This window comes from Gouania willdenowi, chromosome 13 (assembly GCF_900634775.1).
Source record: "Gouania willdenowi chromosome 13, fGouWil2.1, whole genome shotgun sequence".
Classification (NCBI taxonomy): domain Eukaryota; kingdom Metazoa; phylum Chordata; class Actinopteri; order Blenniiformes; family Gobiesocidae; genus Gouania; species Gouania willdenowi.
Genome location: NC_041056.1, coordinates 5,199,037 through 5,221,508, shown reverse-complemented (window position 1 = coordinate 5,221,508; position 22,472 = coordinate 5,199,037). Strand labels below are relative to the sequence as shown.

General features: G+C 35.8%; 1 protein-coding gene across 4 annotated transcripts in view; it reads left to right on the top strand.

Moving 5' to 3' along the window:
* The window catches only part of arhgap42b (Rho GTPase activating protein 42b), a 105,860-nt gene that overhangs the window by 56,101 nt on the left and 27,287 nt on the right, over positions 1 to 22,472 (top strand). For all 4 annotated transcript variants that reach the window (XM_028464329.1, XM_028464328.1, XM_028464327.1 and 1 more), the window contains exon 4: positions 9,487 to 9,558. In XM_028464329.1, coding sequence (XP_028320130.1) covers positions 9,487 to 9,558 — 72 coding nt within the window. The remainder of the gene's footprint in view (positions 1 to 9,486; positions 9,559 to 22,472) is intronic.

Below are 22,472 nucleotides of genomic sequence, written 5' to 3'. Positions count from 1 at the left end.
ACCAAACTGTACTTAAAACAAATCTTTGAATCCCCCCACGGACCCACAAACCAGCTACTGGGTCCATTTCCTAAGCTGCTTCTGCTTCTTAAAAGCTTAAATTCCAATAGAGGTGTCTGGCAAAAGTACCTCATCTACTCTGTTGTTCCTACCGAGGGTTTGTTTTTTTTATTATTTCATAGCTCATAAAAGTTAAGGGAGGATGACTTTTCTACTTGCTGCGAGTGCCAGATAAAGATTTAGCAGAGACACACACAGTCCCAGCCTAGCAGTGTGTGACAAAGGTGACAGAAATACACATCTGCTCTTAAGATAGAAGTTGCGTCACATCCTCAGCAGAAAGATATGACTTTTTATTGCATCATGATGACAAGGGCAGGGATGTTTATTATGCATTTAACACATTCATTAGGTTCTGAGGGCTTTGCATACATTTACTTTGACTGTTAATACTGTGGTATTGTTAGGAGTGTTTAGACTCTTCTGCTACTCGTCCATATCTGCCCTTGCCACTTGTTTTGTCTTCTGTCTTGTATTAGATCCTAATAGGAGACTCACTCTGCATTCATCCAAAAAAAATGAAATAATGGAATTAGTCAGCTGGTCTCTTAATGCTATGGACCAGATTTGGTTTTTTTTTTCAATGAAAAGACCAGGCAGGGGTGAGCCTGCGTGTCTGGACGGGACGTTTGCAGCCTGATACACGATGGATTCTTGGAAAAAATGGAAAGTTGTGTGACTGTCTTTACTTTTCGTTGAGGACGTGGAGGATATATACATGATTGGAATCATAGTAGCAGGGATGCTGTTGATTGGAGCTAACAGCTTTCTGGTGTATTGTATTACATTGGCAGCTATTTTGGGAAGGCTGACAGTATCTCTGAAGGATGGAGTAGATCATTGAACATTATCACAATGAACAAACTCAAAAGTTAGCAGGAGGCTACTTTGGAGCATTTTTGTGGAATCCCCCCTCCTTTCCCCTATTGCCACCTGGACTTTTGTCTTCTGAACCAGGCCTACCAAGGTCGCCACATAACATCTGACTGTATCAGAGCGAGAGCAAAGGTTTATTTTGTCTACGGCTTTTTATGTTTTCTTGGACGAGATGAAACTGAAATGAAATTTAATTGCTCTGTAACATGTTCAATGACAAAAACAATTGATTCTTGATTCTGGTTATTTTATTCGAGCCGTTGGCTATTAAAAGCTGAACTACGGTTCTAGGAAAGCATCTGGTACAGAAATGTTGAAGGAAGAAACAGGTCCTTCTCCTCTCCGGGCGGGATTTCAAGAGCGCTTATTAACATTCCTCAACTACACTTGTCAACATTTGTCTGCTGAATATTACACTTAATAAACCGACGAGATATCACGTATCAGCCTTGAAGGGCCTTCGTTGATTGTTACCACATGACAGCTTAATTTAGACCAAAGACCAAAAAGGAAAATGATTTCATGTACTGTTGTGTCAAGACATTTTTTATGATTTGAATCATTAAAAGAAATCTATAGCAGAACGTTTGGTGCTGGGTCACAAAGAAAGAAAAATTTGTTTTTTTTTAAATTTGCGTATCTTATATCAATGTGTTTTAGAAAGAAAAAAAAAAATCCCACATCCACTTAAACGCTAATCACTCTTGCGTTTGATGCAGTGCGTCCCAATCCATTGATTACCCTAATCTAGTGCAGTTAAGTAAATGAGTTTAGAGCACAGAAGTGGCAATTTCTTAAAATTTAATTACTAGAACATAAATGGTAAGAAGTTAAACTTTTCATTAAACATATGCTTTATTTTTCTGCAGCCAGACTCCAAATGCTGACACACATAGAAAATGACAACAAAACTACGATAAATCATGGAAAAATATTCTAGATGGCAATAAAAAAAATACTAAATGATTCCAAAAAGACCCAAGATGACAAGAATAAAAATCAAAAAAAACATACAAATGAAAACACAAAATAAGAGAAAACTATACAAAATGACAACAAAAATATTCACCAAATAGCTCTAAAAATACACAAAAAGAACACAAAACACTCAAAATGACAAGAAAAAAATCACAAAATGAACTAAAAAAAACACAAGACAACAACAAGCACACACAAAATCAAAGAAAAATGTCCAAAATGACAACAAGTCTTAAAATGGCTGAAAAATGTCCAAAAAAGACAATAAATAGAAAAAAATATTCCAAAAAAAAAACACAAATCGACAACAAGCAAATTATACAAAAGCACAAAAATTCAGCAAATGGCTCCAAAAACACACAAAACGACAACAAACACACATTTTATATATATATATATATGTATACATATACTGTATATATATGTATATATACAAAAACATCCAGAAATCCTTCATTGTAATACTACTAAATGCTGACATGATAATGTGGCCCTTTGATCAGAAAATCTCTGCAATAGATTTAGTTTAAAGACCAGCTCCTAGTTTACAGATGGCCTTGGGACTAAATACATGCTTGCCATTTTGGTTCCACCATCAGAACCCTCAGGATTTATTTACTGTGTTCACAGCATCAGGAACAAACACAGCAAAAGCAGCATTCAGTTAATTGTGGAACAAACATCTTAAGCTCTCAAGGTTTGCACAAACTGTTTAAACATTTGTTTTAAAAAGCCTGCTCATAACGGAGCTTAATTTCATATTGTCGCTTTAAAAAGTAGTGCTTTAGTTGTCATTTCGTGTACAGTATTTCACTCTCATTTTGTGTTTTTCTGGAGTCATCTTGTCAGTTTTTCTTCTATATTTTTGTTGCTTTTGTCGTCATTTTGTACATTTTACTCTTAAGTTGTATGTTTTGATCATTTTCTGTGTTTTTGTGCCATATTTTTGTTGTTTTATATGTTTCTGTTAGTTATTTTGGGGGTTTCGTTGTTACTTAGTACTTGCTGGTGACACAAGGAGGACTAGAAATGACAACTTTAATAAAATCTTGGAGTGGATTAGTATAACTTTATAAAAAAAGATAAACTTGATTTGATCATATTTGGTGAATTGTGTTTTACTATTCCACACTGGGCCAGTTCTTCTCATTGTTGGCTTGAAATCCTTAAAGTTTCTCTGTATTTCTGACCTCTTTCTGTCAAAGGCTTTTACTAATTTGTCACAGTTGGCAGCGTTTCACTGGCAAACCTCAGCCAATGAAACATCTCGTCATCACGTCCAAGTTGCTTTTTTTTTTTTTTTTTACCCCCAGAACTCTCAGCCTGCAGCCACATTTGGTCATGAAGTGAATATGAGGCTCAGAACCATGAGCAACAAGCAGAAAATAGCAGTTTTACCTCATCTAACATTAGCTCAACACTTTCCTTTAAAATCTGCAATAATACTGTAATTCTTTCCGGTTTAGTTTCAACAATCCCCATTGGTGCTTAGTGTAGATTAGCCTAAAACCATACGGTGTTATGAAAATAACTGAAACTACCTCTGATCAGAATAGTGAATGTCCTTGGATGCTATACCGTGTATATATATATATCTATATATATTATGGGTGAGTATTGGCAAGGATGTTGCAATACAATACGTATCACGATACTTGGTCATAAAACGATATTGCGATATATTGCAATATTCTACCCAGTTAATGTAAAAATTAAACGTAGAGATTTGGCTGTTTCTCTGCTAACACGTCGGCATGATGTCTTGCTAGGTGAGCTCGTAAGTTGGTCGTGTTTAGGGATGTCCCGATACAACTATTTCACTTCCGATATGATACCGATATTGCTGCCTTGCGTATCGGCCGATACCAATGTTGATCCGATGCGATATCAGCACGAATCATACATACTTTTATGACTTATTTTGTAGTGTGAAATGCTAGAAAAGGCTTGATCATGTGACGTTACTCAAACAGAGAACAATAGTCAGCAGCAGTAGGTCACTTATGGATAGAAGTGCTGGAGTGAAAAAGAGCTTATATTGGTGATTTTAGATGCAGTTCGATAAAATCAGATATTCGTTTTCTGGCTGATATCACATCGGGACACCTCTAGACTCGTGTTCCCGCAATATTTCAAGGAAGCGAGGCAAATCTTGCAGATGGCGTTGTCCTCATCAAGCTCGTTTTTACTGCCTTTAAGTTGGAAGCCAAAGTACTTCCAAACGTCAGCTTTGTACTGTGGAGGCGTTGTTATTTTGTTCGCCATGTTGTTTAGGATTTGAGTCAGTCCGTGTGACTGCCTCTACTACAGAAGTGGCGCTGCGCCGCACAGAAAAGTGGCTCTACGGCGCCATCTACCGGAGTAGAGGTGAGGAACAGTAGCTGGTCAACATGTCCAGTACTAAGTGCTAAGGAGTGACAATGTCTCCAGCAGTAGAAAACACACGTCCACAAAAATGTTGAGTAAATATCAGATTTTTTTTTTTAAATCTCTTTAAAATTGCGATATATTGTGAAATCTTTTTTTTTTTTTCCCCATACCCTTTATATATATATATATATATATATATATATATATATATATATATATATATATATATATATGTGTGAGAGAAAACATCACAACAAAAACACACCAATTGCCTCTAAAAAACACACAAAATGACAAGAAATAAAATCACAAAATGGATATTAATTGAATAACTGAGTCGTTACACCCTTATATACCATAGTGTTTAATACTTATACTGTAATTCTAACAGTGCGTGGCAGTGTTAAGCTGTGTGTGGTTGAACGTCCACAGTCTCTAGAACCTGCAAAAAAAAAAAAAAAAAAAAAAACCAAATAAAAACCCATTAACGTGTGTTTGTGCATGTTTATGTCTGCCCAGGTGATTTAGTGAAGGAGCAAAGCTTCAAGTGTGTTAAGTCGACTCCTCATTGTGAATATATTGTCAAAGCCGAGCCAGGAAAAGCTCGTAAAAATAATTTACTGCACATTTAAAGACGTATATGTATATACAGTAGTAACCAGTGAGATGGGGCAATGCACCATTTAAAGGCTGCAGTGGTTGTAAATTACAGGCCAGAATGTAAAAGCATGCAAAGTGTAAATGTAATGTAAACAAATGACAGAACATGCATTTATATACAGTTTACCTTTAACACTGTGGACTGTATATTGCAGGGATGGGCCACTTTTATCACAGCGGGAGCCACACTCATGTGACTGACTGATCCAATGCCACATTATCAATATTCACGTCAGCATTTACAATAATTATGATCAATCAGGAAACAAACAGCAAAAGGTTTTGTGTATTTTTGGAGTCAGTGTGTTTTTATTTTGTATGTTGTACTAGAATTTGGGGTATTTGTTTCTTTTGTATGTTTTATTCAGGTCATTTTGTGTATTCTTGTTGTATTTTGTGTATTTTACTGTAATTTTGTGTAATATTTTATAATTTTGTCTTTTGTATGAGGTTTTTCCGTCACATTGTTTGTTTTTGTTATTTGTTATTGTTATTTGTTCTATATTTTATATAATTTTCATTTTTGGAATCATTTTGTGTGTTTTTCTTCTGTATTTTTGTTGTAATTTTGTCTATTTTACTCTAATTTTGTGTAATATTTTATACTTGTCTTTTGTATGAGGTTTTTCCGTCACATTGTTTGTTTTTGTTATTTGTTCTAAATTTTAGTCTCACTTTGTATAATATTTTATTATTGTGTCAGGCATGTTTTCAATGTAGTTTTGTGTGTTTTGTTGACATCGTGTTTTTTTGGTCATCTTAGTTCTTGTAGTCACTGTGTGTGTTTTTCTTCAATATTTTTGTAGTTTTGTGTATTTTTGTTGTCATTTTATATATTTTACTTTAATTTCATGTATTTTTGCTGTCATTTTGTATATTTTACTTTTGTTTTGTGTGATTTTTTTTTTTTGTGTTTTTCTTCTATATTTTTGTTGTTTTGTGTGTTTTTGTTGTCATTTTGTACATTTTACTCTCATTTTGTATGTTTTATCATTTTCTGTGTTTTTGTACTGTTTTTGTTTTTATGTGTTTCTGTTGTCACATGTTAGTTATGTATTGTGTTTTTGTTGTCATATTTTACATTTTTACTCTCATTTTGCATGTTTTTGTTGTCATTTTGTGTGTTTTTAAAAGCCAATTTGAGCATTTACTTTGGGGGCTGCACAAAATCAGGCTGAGGGCCACATGCGGCCCCCGGGCCACCAGTTGCCCAAGAGTTGTATACTGATTCTGTTTTAAACAATTATTGTATTTAATAGTTTGTTTGATTGTGTATTAATTGTTTTTTATACAGCCACACACGTTTCTTTTCTATTAAAGCGACTCCTGTGAAGATTTAGTCAAAGGTTAATTTCAAACATTCCATTTCTATTCTTTTCTATTGTGCTCAGGTCTATTCTTTTCTGTGCTATTCTTTATGCTCACAGCTCTGTACAATTGTGTCTTACAAATTAACCTTAGAATAGTGGCTTTTGATCCTCCTGATATTCGGGGCTGGTAAAAGCTGGAGCAAAGGGAAGAACGCCACAGTGAAATTCCTCTCCTCTTATCTGCTAATGAAATTGCTCGGCACCATCGCGTCCTTTCAAGCATCGCACTACGCTCGCTCATGAGGATTTAATCCTGTTGAGAGTGTCAGGTACGATTCCAGCATGAAAGTAATCCAGGCAGGCTTTTCAGGTAAATCAGCAATCTATTCACCACCTCCTTATGGTATGAGCAGAATCACACTGATGAATTCATTCTGTGTAATATTTTATTATTGTTTCTTTTGCATGTTTTATTTACATCATTTTTATATTTTACTCTCATTCTGTGTAGTTTTGTAGTCATTTTATGTTACTTGTGTTGTCATTTTTATGCATTTTTGTTGTAATTTTGTGCATTTTACTTTAATTTTGTGTATTTCATTATTCTCTCTTTTTTATGTTTTATTCACATCATTTTATGTATTTTTGTTGTAATTTTTTATATTTTACACTAATTTTGTCTATTTTTGTAGTCATTTTTTTGTAATTTTTTATGCATTTTGGTTGTCATTTTACTTTAATTTTGTGTATTATTTCATTATTCTTTCTTTCAGGCCATTTTTTGTGTTTTTGTTATTTTGTATATCGTATCCAAATTTTGTGTAAGATTTTATTTTTGTGTCTTGTGTGTTTCTTTTGTCACTTTGTGTTTTTGGGGTCATTTCAGTGTATTTTTGTTGTCATTTAAAATATTTTACACTCATTTCGTGTGTTTTTGAAGTCATTTTGATGTAGGAGTCATTTTTTCTTCTACATTTTTGTTTTGTGTGTTTTTGTTGTCATTTTCTATATTTTACTCATTTTGTGTAAGATTTTATTATTGCGTCTTGTATTTTTTTGTGTCATTTTTGTTCTTCGTTGTCCTGTATTTTTGTTGTTTTGTGCGTTTCTTTTGTCACTTTGTGTTTTATGACTTTTTTTGTATATTGTACTTTCATTTTGTGTTTTTCTTCTATATTTTTTTGTGTAGTTTTGTTGTCGTTTTGTGTTACTTTTGTTATGATTTTTGTTGTCATTTTGTACATTTTACTTGGATTTTGTGTATTAATTCATTATTGTTTCTTTTGTGTGTTTTATTCAGGTCATTTTGTGTGTTTTTGTTGTCATTTTGTATATTTTACTCATTTTGTGTGTTTTTGAATTATATATTTAATTTATTTCATTGCATTTTTGTGTCAGTCATTTTTGTGTCATTTATGTTCTTGTTGTCCTTTATTTTTGTCGTTTTGTGTATTTCTGTTTTGTGCGTTTTTGGGGGTCATTTTGTATATTTTTCTCCCATTTTTGGACATTTTTGTTGTCATTTTGTACATTTTACTTTAATTTTGTTTAATATCTTTTATTGTGTGTTCTGTATGTTTTTTTTTAAAGCTCATTGATGTATTAATTCTAAAGTCTATACTTCTGTCACACACAAAAAAAAATGTATTTTAAAAATGAATCTAATAGAATGTCTGTTGTTTTTTTTTTTGTTTGTTCCCAGTGTTCGGTAGATATAATATTATCCTTTCCCTTCAACTGACTGACAATGAAAAAAAGTAAAAGAAAGAAAAGCTCTTGGCTTGAAAACCCTGAGTATTACCACCACCACCGGCTCAATTACGCTGAAAGCACCGAGATAAGGCCGAGAAAATGACATTATCACACAGGCAGCACAGCAGTATGATTCTGGATGTTGACACAATAGATAGCGTGATGACTTTAAGATGACTAGAGGATTATAACGGCTAGATTTGATGACCATCAAATGTCCTCTACGCCACCAGCGTCGTGCCACTTCAGATTAAATGGCTTTAGGCTTCAGGGAGGATATTCACGCCCTTGGTTTCTAAACACTGATGATGATGATGATGTGAGGAATATTTAAAACAAACTGTGCCTGATGATCATTATTTCACACCTAATTAACCAAATAAGGTGAGATAAAACACAGCTAATGGTGACATTGTTGTGGTAGTTACTGAGTATTAATAGGTCGTAACCATCAGAAGTGACTTCACTTTAAAAAGCAGAGGTGGCAAAAGTACTAGTCTTCAGTACTCAAGTAAAAGCATAGATACATGAATAAAAAATGACTCTGGTTATGTTGTAATCAAGATCATTTTGTGTATTTTGTTGTTTGTCTGTTCTTTTTATATTTATTTATTTTTCCCTTATTTTGTGTGTATTTGTTGTCATTTTTGATGTGTTGTTGGTATTATTAAAGTTATTCTATTTCATTGTGTGTTTTTGGTGTCGTTTTGATGTTATGTCGTTTTGTATGTTTCACTGTTATGTTTTTGCGTATTTTGTAGTGATCTTGTGTGTATTTTTCTCTCATTTAGTTTGTTTTTGTTGTCGTTTTGTGTGTTACTGATAATAGTAGGTATTTTTCTCTCTTACTGCGTGTGTTTTTGGTGTCATTTTGTTGTTATTTGTCTTTCCTTTTTTATTATTTTGTATATTTTTATCTTATTTTGTGTGTTTTTGTTGTCATTTTTGATGTGTTGTTGGTATTATTAAAATGATTCTATCTCAGTGTGTGTTTTTGGTGTCGTTTGGTTGTTTCTTATGTCATTTTGTATGTTTCACTGTTATATTTGCGTATTTTGTAGTGATCTTGTGTCATTTTCTCTCATTTAGTGTTTTTGTGTTGTCTTGGTGTCATTTTGTTGTTTGTCTGTTCTTTTTATTATTCAGCATATTTTTCTTTTAGTTTGTGTGTTTTTATTGTCGTTTTGTGAGTTGCTGGTAGTATTTTGTATGATTATCATTTTTAACTAAAAAGAAACATTATAAAGCCCCATATTTTTCATGCTTTCAGTACCCCCTGTGGTGCCATCGCGTACCACCATTTGAGAAACCCTGACTTGTACCATCATATTGTGAACCACTCTAATGCTGGTGCTGCAAACCTGGAAATAAAACTGTCCCATTTGTTCCTTTTCAGCAAGGATTTCATCTTATTTCTGTATGGCAGAGGAAAGAATGAAGTCGTTCCAGGCTGAAGTGTGTCTATCTCTCTGTGTTTCAGATTCAAAATGCAGGAGATGTTTTGATTACACCCTTGGAAAAGTTCCGAAAGGAGCAAATTGGTGCAGCAAAGGTAAGGAACCACCTACACGCCCAATTAGCAGCGGAGCTTCTGAATTGTTGTCTTGTGCTGTGACAGCCCCCCCCCCCTTCTCTTCGCCCCCTTTATCTCACCCACAACATGTAAAACATTAATTGAAAGTCAAATTTGACGCCACTAAGAAAAGTTGCCCGCTGCTAATTAAACAGACGACCACTGGGCATAAACAAATACATCAATCTGCATTTGTTAGAGCTAAGGTATTAAAAACGTGTTTTCCCATGTGTCGTCTAGACAAAGAATGCAATCATTTTTAGTCACTTAATTTGGGAGAAGATACTCATTTTGCCTGGAGTTTATAATTTACTTTGATATAAATCTCTCGTATAAGTAATAAAGGTTTTAATTGCACCTACTTGATAATTAGACTGCTGCAGAGCAATTCCCAGAGAGAATTTGGAGGTGAAAATCCTCATTTGACCTTGTGTGTTTGAAATTTATGCTATGAAAACAAATAAAATCACATTAAAATTGAATGACGTCATACAGTTGTCGTAGGATTTGGGTAAGGAGGTGTAAAAATGGCTAAGAAAACAGTGTAAATGACCAAATAATGTAGTTGTGGATATCTCAGTAGATTTGCAAATAGGCGTAAAATATCTGGCAAATTTCCACGTGAACTTAAGCTCAGGAATTTTGGCAATATTCCAAAAATTTTAACTTTTCGAGAGTTTTTTTTTTTTTTAAATTAAGCAAAAATTTTGAGTGTGTTTAAGTCACTGTATCACATCCAAACATACGCTTGTATAAGTGGAGTTTATTTATCCAAAAATTAATAAAACTCAACATTATTTGCATGGGTTTGCAGGTTTCCATTGCTTATTTAACAAGATGGAAGGAATTTTTACTCTCGAATTCTTGAAAGAAACCTAATTTCTCCAAAATCCTGCTCAATCCTCAAATTATTTGACAAGATTTCCTAAATTATATAAATATAGTCACTACCTGTCAACTATTGCTTGGATATTGTCAGTGTCTTATTTACTATATACTTTTATATCATTTATACATGGAAATGCATGGGAGTCCTCTAAGCTCCACCCACTCCTACTCCCCCTCCCAGGGCTTCGTCTAAAGCCACGCCCCCACAAACTTGAGCACTCATCTGATATAAAATGACCATATCCTCCTCAAAGCAAAACAAACTGTGCGCTGACACGCTCTGGTGGCTGAAGTTGACGAGTAATTCAAGGACAGCTGAAGACGAACAAATCCTGAAGAATCTGAAGGACACCCACCAAAAGGTTTAGCGTTACTCGCTAACTTAAGATACATGATTATCATCCATGCATTGTTTAAGGGAGGGTAAAGGTTCCTTAGGAGAGCTCTTCTTCTCTGCTTCATTGTTAACTACGAAACCGCAGAGTTGGAACTGCCGCCCCCTACGATCAAAGATTTTTTTCAGGTCACAACTGTAAAGAGGTTTACACCAACATCTTTAACATTTGCTGGTTGTTTTTAGAGCAACCAAACGCAGCACGCAAGATGTCATTTAGACTGAAAAAGCTACTTAATGATCTAAAAAGCTACTTAATGATCTAAAAAGCTACTTAATGATCTAAAAAGCTATTTAATGATCTAAAAAGTTGCTAAATTATATAAAAAGCTGCTAAATAATCTAAAAAACTACTAAATGATCTAGATCTAGAGTGATTTCAAGATGGCGGAACACAAGCTCTTAAACTATAAAGTAGTTGCATTTTTAAAAGGCATTTAAATGAATACGGTGCAAAATAATGTGTTTTGTTAGGCATAGATCTTCTAATAAGTACATCTGAGAGATTTTAGGCCAAATTAGTTCAAACTGTGGAGGATCCCTTTGGGATTAAGGGGCAGGCATTAAGATGGTTTATGGTTATTTTAGATAAATAATGGATGTTGCATCTTAACTGGTACAGGAAAAGTCGAGCGTCAATCCTAATTTGTGTTTAATAAAACAAGAGCTGTTGGTTGTTTTTGCCAAAGGAGACAACAACAACAACAACAACAACAACTAGTTGACATGGTTAATCCTGGCCTTGAAACTTTGAAAATAGATGAGTTTCAGTTTTATTGACTCAGTCAAAACTTGTGTAGAAGTGGCGTGTCACATTAAACATGTAATTAATTTATAATCTTGTTATTTTTAGCTGTACTGTATGATATTGTCACTGTTTTGGTAATTGGATTACAGTAATCCTGTTACATTTAAGGCAGCCCTTTTTACGTTATTGGATGGATAGTGTAGATATTAGTGGGGACACGTCGTAAGGACTGCACTCGGCTTCGTATGCCTTCAGCAATGCTTTCATTCCTAGGGATGATCCAAAGACTGGACATGAATGTAGAGCAGTGATGTTTGTGGTCATTCCTAGGGTGAGATCACACATGAAGAACAGGTTTCCCTCTTACCGACCCTACATCAATACGTGTTTTTTTTCTTCCTGTTTCTAATAATGAGTTGAAAACTAATGGCTTTTAGAAAATAGTCGTCTGACTTTACTTCATGACCTTCGCCAAGGAGGAAATATTATCACTGGTGTTTGTGGGTTTGTTTGTTAGCAGAATTATGTCAAAAGTACTTATAGGATTTTGATTTTCATTTAACCCTCTGAGGACGGCATTAGAAGTATCTTCACCAGAAGCTAAATTTGTGGTGTTGTTAGGATAGAGATTTAAGTGTGAATGATCACAGGATCACTGATCCAGTTAACCGCTAATATCTGGCATCGAGGAGATTTGGTGTTTGGTGGAGTATTTTTCATTTTCCCACTGCTAATATAGAACAAAATTCCTTCATTTTTCAGCTAAACTAAATGCCTCAGCCCCAGCCCGTATCTACCTCATTGAAATAACACGTTGTTTTTGCCATTCCCTCCCTCTCACTCCATCATGGCGTGCTCAGTGTTGTTGCACCGACCGCCTATGTTTATAAAATGGTCTCTTAAAAGCCACATTGCTCCCACTGCCTCTTATTTCCCCTGACCGCTTCCTCCTAATGGCTTTCTCTCCTCCTACGGCCTTTGCCGGTGCTCGACATTAGCCCAACTAGAGGGAGATAAAACACAGACATCACGAGTGACTTTGAAACTTTCCACTCTTCCGAGAAGCCGGAGAGGTCTGCAGGCTGTCTGACCTTTCCAGTTACGGAGGTTCCTGTCAGAGATCATCAGAAGGGCAAACGAGGGGCTTTTTGCCTTATATGGGTTCATGGCAAGTAATCCTACTGTGGTTGTGTAGCAGTAGGTCAGCTTCTTCACAAGTCCAACACTTCATATCAAAACACGCCAACAGATATTGTCCCGTTTCCCCTAATGTTTAGAATAAATGTCCTCAGACTTGTAAAGGATGAATTTGATTTCCTTGGTGTCGTTTCTTTTAAAGCAAGTCATAAAAGTATATATAAAAATCATAAATGGCCCAGACAAACACATCAAGTCGATACAAGTCATTTTAATCTCCGGACACTGCAGGGACAATGAGTTATTTTAGTCTCTTTGCCAGAGTGCATTGTGGGTATGACTTTGTTATGACTTTTTTTTCTCTTTACTTAAGGAGAAGATGAACCGCTTGCATTGAAATGTTGAATCTTGAAGGGTGTCACAAAGATAGCAAAGTAATCTGCCTAAATAGTAGCTGCTTGTTTTTTTTTTTTCTTTTAGTAATATTTAGATTATTATATTGATGTGTTGTCAAGTCCAAGGATCCTTTGTTCATTTAACGACAGGGGGGTGTTTTTTTCTCACTGGTGGCTCATTCTCCTCTGTAATTTCTGACTATTGTATTTCTTTAGATGCGTGTTCTTTACACAAGGGACTCTACGGGATCGCACACAAGCTGAGTGTCTTTGAGAATCTGTGCAAACACAAACCCAGATGGCCGCGTGTTGGCTGCCAATAATTGGCGACGTTCTACAAAGTGTTCTCAGACAGCAGGTGATCGGGCGTTCGCCAGCACTCGTTAGCAACCCCTAAATAGGCGAACCGCTGTGATTGAAGCAACGTGACATTCTTTTTATTCATGGAGTTTGCATGTTTTCTGAGGATACGTGGGTGTACGCAGGTAATGGCATCTCTTTATAATGGTTCTATAAAGTGCAATGCCCAGCATCTTGGATATGACACACTTAAAGAATATTTGTTTTATTATTTTACCTCCGCTAAGGAGGTAATACTCTCACTGGTGTTTATTTATTTATTTATTTGGTTTATTTGTTTGTCTGTTAGCAGGATTACATCAAAAGTAACTTTTTGGATTTTGACAACATTTTAACTGATTATACCTTACGCCACGTGTCAAACTCAAGGCCCGGGGGACAAATCTGGTCCTTTAGAGCATTCAAATCAAAAAAAATTTAAAAAAAGAAGAGAAAAAGCACTCATTACTGTGTAAATGACCAAATATTTCAGCTGTAGGCATCTCATCCCTTGATAAATTGATACATTTATTGAAACTCCAGAGTTTTTGCTTGGGCTTGCTATTTTCCTGTGTTATATCACATGACTGCTGTTAAAGATTTGTAGATAAAACACTAAATATATTGAAAATTCTGCAATTTCTCCCAGACAAACCTACAAAATGGCCCTAAATTAGAGAAAGATTTGAAGTGGACGGACTGGTATCTGCATTCATTCAATGCTTCGATATTATCGGTGCCTTGAAACTGTTTGGATCAGTTATATGTAGTAGAGCAAACTGGAGCTTAGAGTTGGTGCTGTTTTCAAATCTTGCTACCTCCAACCTTACAGACTATACCTTCAAGTCAAAACCATTGACTTAAAGGTCAATGGAGAAGTCTAGGCTGTGCTCAAAATCGCATAGTAACGTACTACTCATACTAAGTCTGACGTTAAAATTAGAATGTAGTGCCTTCACATTAGATAGTATGGAAAGACTGAGTACGCAAGAAATACCCAGATGTATATGTTTTTGAAGTGTGCACGGTGGGCACACTAGTCATACTCAACTGCCAATAATGCATTACGAGGGGAACGTAAAATGGTCCTGGGACCTTCTTCAAGCTAAAAAATCCCCTTTTCAAAACAAAAGCATCGCTTCTCGTCTTCCATTAGTTTTGTAAATAGGGCTCTTGTTTTGAAGTTAACCGGAAGTTTTGTCTGTAGCACAATGGCCGGTTTGGGAAAATCTCAGAAAAAGTTGGCATGAAATGTGTTTCCGTGAGTTTAATGGATCAAATGAGCACATGTTGATATTCTACTTGGTCACTTTCTCACTTAAAATGTTTTCAGAACTTTCAAAGGTGGAGAATTAATGGAGATATTTATTATCAGTGTGCTTCAGGTTTTCCAAACTGCATCTTGGGAAACTTGGAAGTATCCTTCAGTGAGAACGGTCATCATCCTAATCATACCAATAGTATATACGTAGTAGGCAGTATATACTCATTGTGTATAGTACGTTAGTGTGTGATTTTGAACACAGCCAATCACTTCTTCTCCTCCCCACTTTGTGATGGGTGTAGGAGAAGGGGGTGGAGCTTAGAGTTGGTGCTATTTTCAAATCCTGCTAGCTCTCCAACCTTATAGACTAAACCTTTAAGTCAAAATCCACAGTTAACAGTGTGATGTCCGCCGACAGTTAAGGGTATGATTGACAGGTGTCCATCATTTAGCAGTTGCTTCTATCTTATATACAGCCCCTACAAAGCTGTCTAAACCCTGAGGACACTTGAAAAAAGTTGGGGAGCAACTTCAGGCAATTTGTTCTTGAATGACCCTTCCCTCTGAGCTGTAATTGAATTTCCCATCAAGATTCTGAATAAATATTCAATGTGTTTGACTTTGACCATTTTTGACACTTGGATGAGATAGATTTTACAGCAGACTGCAAAATACATTTTGTATCATATTTGACAGGCTCAAACCAGGTTCCAATGTGTCCTTTTTTAACAAACCTTACTGCACTGTGATTTGCATTGGCCTCCCACTATCAATGACTACAATTGTAATTCTACACCCAAACCCATAGAGCTCGAAACATTTCTTTCCTTTTTTTTCCTGTCATGATGAGAAGCTTGACAGATCCCTTTTGGATCCGGTATGGAACAATATGTCCACTAGAGCTTTTCCAAAGGCTGTCACACCATAAAATACCTTCTTTTTTTGAAGAAGAAGAAAATGACTTTTTTTCTCTTGGCAGATTTACAGACAAGAAGAACTGATCACAGATGCACATTAAGAATCACTGTTTACCAGCGGGACACGCATGGTTTATTCTCCGTTTTTTATTGCTTTTGTGTCATTACATCCTAAGACACAAGAACGCATTGATTTAATGTTCATTGTTAGACTAAAAACAAGTCTTTTCCAGTGGGTCCTTTGACTACTTGATTATTTTCTTGGTAATTGGCCAGTTTTCTTCTGTGATGTCGCCACAGTAAGTGTATTTCAGGTAAGAAAGGAGGCGTTTTTGGCCCATCAGAAAAGCAACTATAGTCTTGTGTATTTACTGTATTTCCCTGTGGAACCGAGGCGAGCTCATGCGTGCTGGAGCCGTGGAATGATCCAGCTATTGCTTTTTAATCTTCACTCTTTAGCCCTGCTCCAATTAGGTGTTTCTAATATGCCCACAAAGATCGTTTGCAGAGTTCTCCCTTTCATGTCACTGCACAGAGAAGCATTTGAAATATACTGTACACGTGCCACATGTGACGCCTCGCTAGCCATTGATGTTAGTCTTTTTCCAGGGTGTTGGACAGGAATGTAGAAATGCAGCATGTGTGTTTTGTGTGTGTGTAATATCAGCAACCTTTTCCTCTATCAGCGCACTTGCCCAGTTACATCTGTTACCATGGTAATGGGTGGCACAGAAGGGATCGCCCATAGGCTCATTAGGGCCACATCATCAAAACTGGCAACACAATCTGTGTACCGTTAGTTCTGTGGTTATTCCGTTTTAAAACCAAATCAAAATAACAAGTGTGGTTATTTTGTTTTACTGACTTACAATAAAAACAGAAATACAGAAACAACAAAAGCCAGACAAGCTTTAAAATCAAATCTTGTTCTGTTTGTGTGATGATTGGATATTTAAGGAAACTAGGACGACAGCTTCATGTTTTAAGCTCACCACACAGAAGGGACCCACAGACGGGGGCGGACTTTCTCTCTGCTGTGTTTGATCAAAATGATATTGTGTCATGTTGTCCACCTCACACCGATGGCAAAGAGGCGTAATTTGTGTGTCGATGAGGTTACGTTAAAGACGTATTGATGCTGGAAGTCCGAATCTGTGAACATTGTGCCAACTTCAAGGAACAGTGTTACGTTCCAAATAGTATCCAAAATAGTATCCAAATAAACTTTAAATCGACAGTGAGGCTGGTGTGAGTAACAATAGGTGTTAGAACTTCTACGATTTGACACAAATTACACAGCTTTTTTGATGGCACACAAGAAACGAAGAGAACCAGTAGATTCATTACACTACCTCTGGTTCCTTAAATCACATAATCATGCGTGTGCTTTTCATAACATCCATTTAGAGAATATATATATTTATAGATTAATAACATTTCAGTTCACCAGTTCATCAGTAATGTGACTTGTGTTGCTCCTTTTTTTGTCCAGGAGTAAAGGTTTTACCCCGTTTGTGGGTCCCCTCTGTGTGGTGATCTTAAAACATGAAGCTATACGTGATGTATTTATATTGTATATTGCCATTTTGTGAAAAGATATCGAGATATGAATTTTGGTCCATATCAACTAATCTAGCGAAAGGAATTTATGAAAAATATAGAAATAAATCTATTCAGGAGCCACTAAATCAGTGTTTTTCAACCTTTGGGTCAAGACCCCATGTGGGGTCACCTGAAATTTCAAAGAAATTCAAATGGATTAATTAATTCTTTTTTTTTTTTTTAAATTAAAACAACACCCAATCTTATACAGCTGTATTTCTATACTTTCATTTGTGAATTATAAACCTAGTTTAACTAAAATGCAGTAAAAACAAACAAACATCTGAGCTCAAACATAATCACAAACTAATTTATAAATAAAAATGATGTCTTTGGGGTCGCCAGAAATTGTTGATATCAAAATGGGGTCACGATCAAAAAAATGTTGGGAACCACTACACTAAATACGGTTTCTTTCCACTTATTTACAAAATGTGATTCTTTAAAATGTGTTTTTTCACTCTATAGTTGTTTTTGAATAGATTTCTAAGCAAAATGTTGTAGTTGGACAAAGGGGGGACTTGAGCCTTCTTCCTTTTTAATTGCATCCATTCAATGAAGTTACCCAACCATAATACAGCTGCCATCAAGGCACTCCCAATAGCTTTATATGAGTCTACACCAGAGAGAGATTCCACTACAGAGCAATATGCATCTGAATATTCTCTTCCTGCATCTGTTTTATTGATGAGAGCAACGAAAGCAATCAGACCAGAAAGCCTCCCATGTGATTCGTCCATGTGTGTTTTTGCACCATAGTGTCAGAGAGCGCTTTGGCCTAATACATCCCAGACAGGGGCATCGACCTCATGTATGCTTCAGGGTATTAATACATCTCTGTGTTTAAAGCTGCTGGAGATAATATCAGGGAAAGAAACAGTGTCGACCTCATGGATCAATATATTTAAGATAATTTGCTCGAGGGAAAAAAAAAAAAAAAACAAGATGTAAAAGGTTGAAAATGTCACTCGATCTACACTATAAACACTCTCTTATTGACATTTTCAGAAAAAGTTTCACACATTGCATTGTGGGATGGGGAGTCCCATAGACGGATGCATAGAAGTGTTTTTTTTTTTTTTTTTTTTTTAAATCCTGTGATTTATTGTTTCTTCACCAGAAAAAGAGGACATTGATTGGCTTAACACCATTTTTGTACTAGTATGTTCCCAGTGTTCCCCGTGATATCACCTCACTCTGAGAAACATTCATTTTCCTGTGAAAACACCATGAATGTGTCGGGAAGTCATTTTGGCAGAGTCAACACAAGAATGAAGTAAAACACGTCTATGGCAGTGGTTCCCAAACTGGGAGGAGTGCCCCCTGGGGAGGGGCATGATATCTGTTATTTTTACAAGATTTAAAGAAGAATAGTTTAGATCTATCTAACCATTTTTTTAATTATTATTTTTTCATGATGGGGGGAGGTCCTGAGAGCTTTTCAATCTTCAAAGAAAGAAGCAGCAGAAAATGTTTGGGAACCACTGCTCTACGGGACTCCACATCCCACAATGCAATGTGCAAAATGTTTAAAGTGGTTTACAATAGGGGTGTGCATTGCCATGAATCTGACGATAAGATTAAAAATTAAATCAGGGGCTTTCACCTTTATTTATTGTTATTTGTTCTCTGCATTTGACCCATCCCTAAGAAACAGTGGGCTTACATCCCAATATATTCCGATACTAAACAACACGATATATATCACGATATCGAGAAATAAAAATTTCCCCTTTAAAAGTACAAAGTGGAATGTTTATCAAACTGTCAAAAAGGTTCAACTTTTGCTTCTACAACAGATTCTGGTTCTGTTAAGTTTTTAAATTCTTAAAAAAACAAAAATTTTTTAGTATGTTTTATGAAAATAAATGCAATCAACTTCCAGCTAAAATGCATTGAAGAGTGAGATAGTTTAACAAGGTCTGATGTGGTTCACTGACACCTAGTGACTGGGCGTTTACGTGCTATGCATATGTTAGTGCAATTAAATAGTTTTTTGTTAGAAAAACAAGATTTAAAAAATCAATTTGGACATTTTTTTGATCGATACGATAATCGCACGGTGAAATATCGCAATAAATTGCTGAATCGACCTTTTCAAGCAAATAATTTTCAATTTCTTAATCTATGAGGCCAACACTACGTCTTTATCAGATTAAAAAATATATATATATATTTGTCACCTGCAGTTTTGATCTTTCAAAGACTTTATCTTTTATTGAAACTTGGTCTGAAGAGCCTTTGCAATTAAAAGTCTCACATATTCAAACTCTGAGTGTACACATAATAAAGGGTTTTCTCGACACACGGTAAACCCTGGCGTTCTACGAGGCTATTATTAAGGTAGCACCAGTTTGCACACGTCCTGCTCGGATCACAACAAAGCGTTACTCGTGGAGTGACCTCATCAGGTTATTTTTTTATGAAACGTGAAAGAGTTTGAAAGAAAGGAGTTTGTTTTATCTTCATCTGCAGGAGTTTTCTGGCGTACCTTCAAACTGGTCAGCAGTGGTGGGAGATTCCTGTTGTGCCCGTAGGGCTCAGTTCAACATAAAGCACCTAATTTAATGTGATAGTGTGTGTGTGTGTGTGTGTGTGTGGTGTGTGTTTTACTGCTCTCCTCAGGGCTTTAGATATAAATGCGTGCTCACGAAAAAATGTCACGTCGACAGCACTCAGAGTGGAAGGCCAAACAGTCAGCCTCCCTCTGTTCTTTATTGGAAAAATAACAAAATAAAAGTCTGAAGGGAAATATATTTCCTGTCTAGCATGTAACACTCTAAATCATCTCTTTATTTCCCTATCAATTTGTTTAGATTTTTTTGTCTCGGATTGAAAGAGGGTTTTAAATTAGCCAAATTGATTTTTTTCTTTTCTTTTTCTCACTTCGGGAAATATTGTGGGACTGGCGAGGCATAGCGGAGATGGAAATAAGATGCTCCTACATGAAATTATCTATTGATTTCTGTGCTGTATTTGTAATAGTCATGTGGGAGGCTTTCCGTGGCTCACGGTGAACTCCACAGCCCTGTTTTAACCACTAAGTGGGGGGGGGGGGGGGGGGGGGGGGGGGGGGGTGTTGTTGATCACTGCTCCAGGTCATCCAAGTAGCTGGTAGATTAGACTTGCTAAATTTCAGGGCCATGGGAATGAAAACAAACGTCAAGGATTTGGTTACAGTCGCCACACACACACACACACACACCCCACCCCCACCCTCATGTTTGCACGGCAGGGTGGGCTTTAAGTTGGCACAGCTTGGTTTATAGGTCATCCCTTTACTTCTCCTGTGCATGCTGTTTGCACATTGGACGCCAGTTTAAGAGGTTGCATTTTAAATCTGGTTGTTTACACATACGGTATGTAAAGGTGGGCAGCTGGCATGAAAGTCCTGGGTTCGGAGCTGTAAAGACGCTGAGCTTAGCGGCTATTTGGTTTGGCTGGACTTTGCAGGGCCACAGAAATGTAAAACAAGATCATCATAACAGTAAACAGTACCCAGCTGCTTCAGTCAAGTCTTTGTCTGTGGTGGAAATGGCATACTAATGCACTATACACTACAAACCCAATGAGGATATGCTGTCTAGTACAGCGATTCTCAACTGGTGGGTCGGGACCCAAAGGTGGGTCGCGGACAGCTGGTCAAAAATAAATAAATACTTAATGTCTCTCATGTTGGACTTGTCTTTTATTTTGAAAGAAACTTTTCTATTGACATGCTGTGAAACGCATGTTGCACAGGAAAATTTATAGATTTTTATTTTTTTTAAAAAAAGATCAGGGTTCCTACAGCTTCATTCAAATCAAATTCAAGCCTTTTTAATGCCATTTGAATTCAAATTTAAGACCATCTTCACAGTAAACACAAATAAAGGAAAAAGCGCCACATCAATTACATACAGTAGGGTTAGTGAAGACGTGCAACTGGTGGCCCCCCTAGGTAAACGCACAAAATGACAGTAAAATACACAAAAAAACAAACTAAAATAATCAAAATCACTCCAAAAACACAACAAAAAATAGCCAGAAACCTATAAAACAACAATAAAAATACAAAAAATAAAATTATTAAGTAAAGCCAGAATTTAAAAAAAAAAATTATTTTTACAAAGAAACGAATGTTACCATTTGTTTTGAAATGTGAGAGTAATTACAATCATAAATTCATACTTATGTGTTAAAATTTAAGACATTTGAAACATTGATTTAAAACATTTTATTGACAATAAAGGCCTTATTTTTAGATTCAGTAATTTAATGCCTTTAAGACTTTTTAAGGAATCACAGGAACCCTGAAGATTATACATGTTTTCAACAGATGATTTTGAAAAACTAAATTTGGTTGGTTGAATTCTAAAAAAAAAAAGAAAAAAAAAAGTCGGTCGTGACTTAATGACTATGGTTAAATGTGGGTCCCAGGGTGAGACCAGTTGAGAACCCCTGGTTTAGTATATACTATAAATATGATTAGAATGATGAGCGTTCCCCAAAAAGTGTCAGGTTTAATGCAGAAAGAACAGAGGGACTGAATCTCCACGAAGCAGTAAAGTTAATAGATCAGTTACATATTAGAGCCCGATCGATTAATCGGCCAGGCTATTGACGAATGTTGATTCATCAGTGATAGCTAACATTGTCCCGATTAGTGACAAATAAACACCATATTTTTCATTTATCAGTGGCTTTTAAATGCATACAAGAGTTGTTGTAATTGAACAATATTGTCAAGATGTGACACCTTGGTTTTTGTTTTTCAAATGTATTTTAAAGAAAACTAAAATTAAGGAGAGGATGCTTTTTAATGCTGCGTTCACAAATACTGACTGGCACCGCTAAATGTGATTTTTATGATGGGTTTTTAATGAGAGATGGGAGATGATGTGATGTTGGAAACAAACTGCTGACCATCATATTACTGTTTTGGTTCTGCCATGATGAAAAGGACAGGCTGCATTTTACAAACTTTTTTCTTCATTGTATTTTTTAAAAATATATTTTAACCAAACTCCATTTTTAAGTGTTACTGTTTCAATATTATTCTAATAAACTGCCTACAGAGCTGAAGTCAGCATCTAATGTAAAAAAAAACATTAAATCCAAGTTAAAGGCTTTTCTTTTTCTCTACTGTAAATGACTCGGGGGCACATTTTAAATGTTTTTTAATGCCAATTTAATGTTCCATTTGAAACTCTGACTCTCTACCAAACTT